This window comes from Phragmites australis, chromosome 16 (assembly GCF_958298935.1).
Source record: "Phragmites australis chromosome 16, lpPhrAust1.1, whole genome shotgun sequence".
NCBI lineage: Eukaryota > Viridiplantae > Streptophyta > Magnoliopsida > Poales > Poaceae > Phragmites > Phragmites australis.
The window spans coordinates 25,354,866-25,361,234 of NC_084936.1; the positions used below are offsets into that span (position 1 = coordinate 25,354,866).

Sequence of the window (6,369 nt, forward strand, 5' to 3'; positions counted from 1 at the left end):
GGGTAGGCTTGTGAGGCAAGATTTTACAGCGGGGCGGCTGCTCGGGCTGCACCCACTGACCCACGCACCGAGCCCACTCCCTGCTCTCGCTGCCACAAACAGACAGCGCTGCCCCCACGCGCCGAGCCAGACACGACACGACGCGACGCGAGTGCGGTGTGCGCAGCGAAATGATGAAGGGCTGGCCCGCCCCCGCGCGCGCGCTCAGAACGGGTCACATCATCCGGCGGGCCAAGTCCGTGCAGCGACGGGGCGCGTTCCGTACCGCTGCAGCAGCACGGGCGCCCCTGCCGCGCTCGCTGCGGTGCGCGCACAGTGAAAGACATGCAGGACGCTCCTGCGGCAAAGCTTATCCAATCCTGTCCTTCGCTTGGACTTTTCCTTCCCGTGCTCCGCACGCCGAGCCAATCAAACGAGGCGGGGACACCGAACCAGCCAGCTGTTCACGCCTCTGCTCGCTCTCGGTTCGTGTTTCTTTTTCTTTTTGCTTCCGCTGTTGCAGAATGAGCAACAATGTTCTGCTGCAAAGAGTTGTTGGCCTGCATTAGTAGTATAGCGTTATGGATTGATACATAGCGCACATCGATTCTTGATCAGTGCATCGTTCATCTAAAAGAATTTGTAGTTGCTGTCGATTCATGTTCTTCCTCTTGAAACTCAACTAGATTGGGTTGTTCGACTTTACGTCCATCCAAACAGAAAAGGACGCAACAAGCAAACCAAGAACATCAGGAACAATGCCGTGTACACGACTAGACAAATTTTTACAACTACTTTTTTAGGGGTTCCGACCAACAAATATCCACAAAAGCTAGAACAAAGACACCACCAGATCAAGAGGACCATAAGGTCCCCAACGAGTCTCTCAGCTCCCAACCTTCGATCCTTACACTAAGCCACAGCCATTTTGCCCATTTCAATCTCATCCTCCTAGCGATCTACTACACAAGAGTGGAGCATTGCGAGGTCTTGGGGTCCCACATGGCCGGGAGCAGGAACCGGCGACCGGCGACACCGACGGCGTTGTAGCTGGCCCCCGTGGCGGCGTCCACCGGCAGCTGCCCGGGGTACCCAGGGTAGGCGCCCGCCCCGAACACGCCTGTGCACGCCGTCACGGCCTCCAGTGGCGCCTCGGCTGGGCCCTGGAAGAACCCGCCGCCGTACGGGTTGGTCACGGCGCCGGCAAGCAGCGTGGCAAGGTTGATCACCACCCCGTCCATCCCCACGTCCGCGTTCGGCGCCACCAGCGGCGGCGCCTGCGGACCGTACGACGGCTGGTGGAACGGCCACGCGCACTCCCCCGGGCACTGCTCCGCGGAGTTCCCGACCCACACGTACGCGAATCGGCCGCGGCCGCGGGTGGCCCCGCCCGCCGCCGGCGCGGGGGCCGAGGTGGCCGACGCGTGGAGGCCGCAGTGGGAGAGGCAGAAGCCGTCGACGAGGACGTCGGGGGCCGTGATCACGACGGCCACGGAGCCGCGGTGCGGGGAGAGGCGGGCGGCGAGTGACGCCAGCGAGGTCTCCGAGAGCCGTCGGCCGAGAGAGAGGGAAGGGTCGACCACCTGGCGGCCGAGGGTGAGCCGCGCCGCGCCCGGATGGTACCGCGAGGTGGTGGCCCACCACGACGCCACGGACGGCGCGGAGGCGGAGGCAACCGGGGCGGAGAGGGAGAGGAGGAAGTCGGCCACGACGGCGCGCTGCGCCGGGGTGAATCGGCCGTACCACAGCAGGTTCACTGAGTGGTTGCCGGTGAGGAGCTGGCCGTGGTGGTTGGTGAGTGTCACGGGCGCTGGGCTCACCAGAAACAGCTGCCGCGGCTTGACCGCGCCGGCGCCGGCCACGGCGAGGGCGAGGAGCATGAGGATGGCATTGTGGTGGGCCATGGTTGTCGGTGAGTGGGCAGAGAGCTGCTTTTATGTCGCTAGGGGCTGAGTGGCACTGAGGGGAGTGAGCCGGTTTATATAGGGGTTTTAGCAGGGGTGGACCCGCCTACTGCAGTCTTACCTGTTTTATTTGCTAAATCGAAAAAAACTATTCGATTTGGATTCCGACACTCGAATTTGTGTGCAGTAGCACTGGCCTAAGGCCAATGTGGCGGAAGAAGGGGTAGGCATGGTCCCTGGCCCGGGCGCAACTTTTGAGGAGTATTTTATAGGGAGAGGTGACGTGTGTAAACATACTACTGTAAAATGTAACGTTAAATTTTAGAAACCTATTCCCGCCTATCCGACGACATAGAAGATAACTTCAAATGTATTCAATACTAATTATTAATATATACAAAATTATTAAAATTTGATATATAAAAATAATAGTAATAAATTTATTAAATAATAATTTAATTATATTTAATTTTATCAATTTTATTAAAAATAGTTATTACAAATAATAATTAAATATATGTATTAGAAGTCCGGGAAAGTGGGGCCGCCGGTACAGGTCGTGGGGCCTTCTGTCAGGATAAGGCTGGGAACGACACGGATCTACGGTGATCTACGTTAGGATCATCTTTCAGCTATTGGATCGAAAACCAACAGCGCAGTTTTACTAAAGAACAGTTGAAAACGTTGGTGTAGTAAAATAGAACACTGTTGATATAGGATGTTACAGTATTACTGTAAACAATGTCATCGTCTCCCAAAACACTGTATCATCACTGCAGTGTTATTCCTTCGGCACGGTGCCACTGTGGATATCAGTGTCCGGCTGGGAAGGGTTCCACTTCCTTCTGTGGGAAGGGATCGGGGTTTTGACATGATGGTGAGTGAGCGAGCATGGAGGCTGGGCACACACTGCACACTGTCACAGACCTGGATGTTCTTGGCGTATGCATATTTCAAAAACATGCTATCGATTTGATTTACTTGTTCCAAAATACCCCAAGATACGCTTCTTCGTTGAGCAAAACTCGGCCATAGCTTTGATAGAAACCCGATCGTGTATGTCATTAGACTATCTTCGATGGTTTTTTTTTAAATCTAGAATTCTTTAATGAAGAAATTTTCGTTTCTTTCAATATTCTAACGGTTTTCTTTCACGATTTTCGTCACAAAAATTTCCAAAGGTCATTCTTTTCATGATGGGATTCTCTCTTTTTTTCTTTACGAATCCATTCGAAAGGAAACTATCGTAGATGAGAGAAAATAAAGAGAATAAGAACGGGGAGGAAAATCGAGAAGGAAATAAAATAAAATAAATATGGTTAGAGATGATCTTATTATTAATCTAGTCGTGTGGTATCATCAATGAGGGGATACGTCAAACGTTTTTATCTGTATCTATATTTCTTTGAAATAGATGATTCATGATAGATTCGAACAATCTCTACCATATATCTTATACGACCAAATAGTTCATAATTAAAGTTAATCCCTCGTCTCCTGTCTCTTAATTATTTAGAAACTTTCAATCAATTTAGAAATTTGTAACTAATAGACGCTATCAGCATTATTATATAATTATTTCATTTGTAGAGGTGCATCCTCATCTATTTGTTTTTCCATTGTTTTTCCCGTAATTTTTTTCACATCCGTTATAATATTATTGATTTTTACATGTCTAAAACATATGTGATTGCTAGTATTAATATGGTGTCTGGCTAGATTAAATACTAATTTGATAAGTAAATTAAAGAAGAGACACAATAAACTTGTTTCTTATAGAAGAAAATAGCATTTTGAGTAATCATAGATGACTGTTAGACAATTAGTTATTTTAGAAGACTTTAAAAAATTAGCAATACACATGTATATATTATAAACTTGTTTTTTAACAATAATTTCTTACTCTCTCTTCTTAGACATCAACTACAAATAAAATATTAAGAGTGGCCTAAGACGATGCTCAGAACAACCGAAAACGGGCACATCCAATTAGTCTCAATACAAATCTGGCCAAAGAGTCCAAAAGCGCGCAAGGACCATATAGCCCAACACAGCACAACCATGTTTTCTTTGCTAAAAAATGCACAACCATGCTTTATTCTCACAATTGGTGTTGATTCCCTGCCAAGAACAGGATGAAACCAGTTTTATAAGCCATTAAACCAGCAGTAATAAAGTACTTTATTACGAGCACGGTCAGTTTTCTATTCCTCAGCGGTGCTACGTCTTTTTTTCTTCTTATTTCTTTTTTTTTTATTTTGGGCTCCGGAATCTGCAAGCAGAAAAGTGAGGACCTATAGCTGCCCGTGGTTAAATGGGACAAAGAAGGAGCTACCCTTGAAATTGTAGGCTAGTGCCTGCACCCTAGTGACTCCTCGGACAAGATTCTGCGTCCTTTACCTGTTAGCTCCATGCAATTTGCTACGATCCGTAGAGCAACCACAATGTGGTGACAAACCAGATAGTAAGAATAAATACAAGCTCCTGTAATAAGCATTGTGGAACTAGGTCATAAAAAAAATGTTGGCTACAAGCAATAAGAGCAACTCTAACACCACATTCATATTTTATTATCTATATTTTTATATAGATTGTCATTTATAAAGATTTTTCTATATATTACTTCACCACTTCAATATCACTTTCATATTTCACCCTTTATATTTCTCTCCAATTTTTTATAGTATTTTATAACTAATAATATATTCGTAACGACTATATTTTTAACGGATATATTTCCAACGGCTATTTTTTTATGTCTATATATGCAAGTCCATTTGTCATTCATGAGTTGTGTCTCCTCTCTCAGCTATCTCTGTGTCCTCTCCCACATATCTTTGTCTCATCTCCAACATCGTCAAGCAAATTCTCATGGACTCGTCATCGACCTCATCCGATGACGACGAAGTCATTGTTGCTACAGCATTCTAAGTGCACGATGAAGATCAACGCTTGAATGCTCGACGTCATGGCGGTTTCGTGCCAGGACATCGAGTAATTCATCGCGGCAGAGAAGTCGAACATGCGAGACTAATACTACTTTTCAGAGGATGTCGAACAAGTATTTGGAGTTCTACATGCTCATTTTACCATTGTTTGTGGACCAGTGAAATTTTGAGATCAAGAGACACTCGGACAAATCATAACGACTTGTATCATCATACATAATATGATAATTGAAGATGAGCGGGGATACTTCGATTACGATCATGAGCCAAAAGAGTTTCATTACGATCATGAGGAAGAAAGGGTGATAATTGAAGATAAGTACACCCATGAGCTGTCTCAGTTTATAGAGTTTATTAAGAGCAATCATGATATTAAGGTCTGGTAAGCTCATTCTTAGCCTCAAGATGATCTAATCGAGCACCTATAGCAACTGTATGTAGAGCCGTAATTCTTATAGCATAAGCATTTGTAATAATGTAGTCTGAACCTATCAAGTAGTATTTTCATTATGGAGGGGTGTAGTGTTTTCAAATTATTAATGACGATGTATGTAATCCTTTCTGAATTAATTTTTTTTACACAATTTATAGTTTGCACAACAAATAACACATACAACATATGACAACATGGTTTGGTATGTCACAAGATCATAAGATAAACATCTTTAAACTCTATATAGTTTGCAAATACAATTGTCATGTGTAATATCAAGAGATAGCTAAAACTATTGTAGTCAGAACCTGGAGTTACAAATACAATAACACAGATTAACTAAAACAAGCTTGTCTCCATTCCAAACTTACAATATATTTGTAACTATATATTTTAGGCTTATACAATAAATAGCTCAGACATCATAGCATGAGGTCCTAATTCTTCGGTTAATCTCTCAGCTGCTCAAAGAAAGTACTGAGTTGACTCTGAGTGCACCCCTCACAACGTAGCAATGACATGCTATGTAGATGACTCTAGTACTTCTTTCATTGACGGAGGGCTTATAAACTTAAACTTGCAACCAACATCACGCTCAAGTGATCTAACTGTCCTTTTCTGGCTGCTTGTAAACATCAAGATTGCATTTCCTGCTTTCCCAGCCCGTCCAGTTAACATAAGTTTCTGGATCATTTGGCAATTCATAATGGAGAAAATGTCCAAAAACAATACAGAATGTGGACAAACAATTTCAAGCTAACTAAAAGAGGTAACTGCACAAAGTATAGAAAAAACTGAAGTCTAACTGGACCAATAAGTTTTTTCTATGTTAAACGGACCTTGCTATGTACAACTTCTTGATTATGTAAGCACAGAGCAATCCAGTCTATCAATGGTAGATGAAATTTGAATTGTTCAGTGATTAAATCAAGTCAGTAAAACAATGTATAAATGAGACTTAAGAATCAACTTACAAACATTTCAAGGAAGGTGTTTGACAAAAACAAGTAACAAACATTCCCCAAGAATTTCAGCACAATGGCTACATTGCTATCACTTAGAAGATTGCTCCCATAACCAACCTGCAATGTGCAAACATAGTCTA

At 44.2% G+C, this 6,369-nt stretch overlaps 1 protein-coding gene across 1 annotated transcript; it reads right to left on the reverse strand.

Moving 5' to 3' along the window:
• Window positions 1-730: 730 nt before the first annotated feature.
• Window positions 731-1,959, reverse strand: LOC133894783 (protein EXORDIUM-like 2). Its single transcript, XM_062334946.1, has one exon. It carries the CDS (start codon window positions 1,881-1,883, stop codon window positions 942-944), a length of 942 nt encoding a protein of 313 aa, XP_062190930.1. The 5' UTR covers window positions 1,884-1,959; the 3' UTR covers window positions 731-941.
• Window positions 1,960-6,369: the final 4,410 nt, after the last annotated feature.

What these genes read in the sequence shown, in the direction of transcription:
- LOC133894783 (XM_062334946.1), bottom strand. Translation starts at nt 1,883, where the DNA reads ATGGCCCACCACAATGCCATCCTCATGCTCCTCGCCCTCGCCGTGGCC.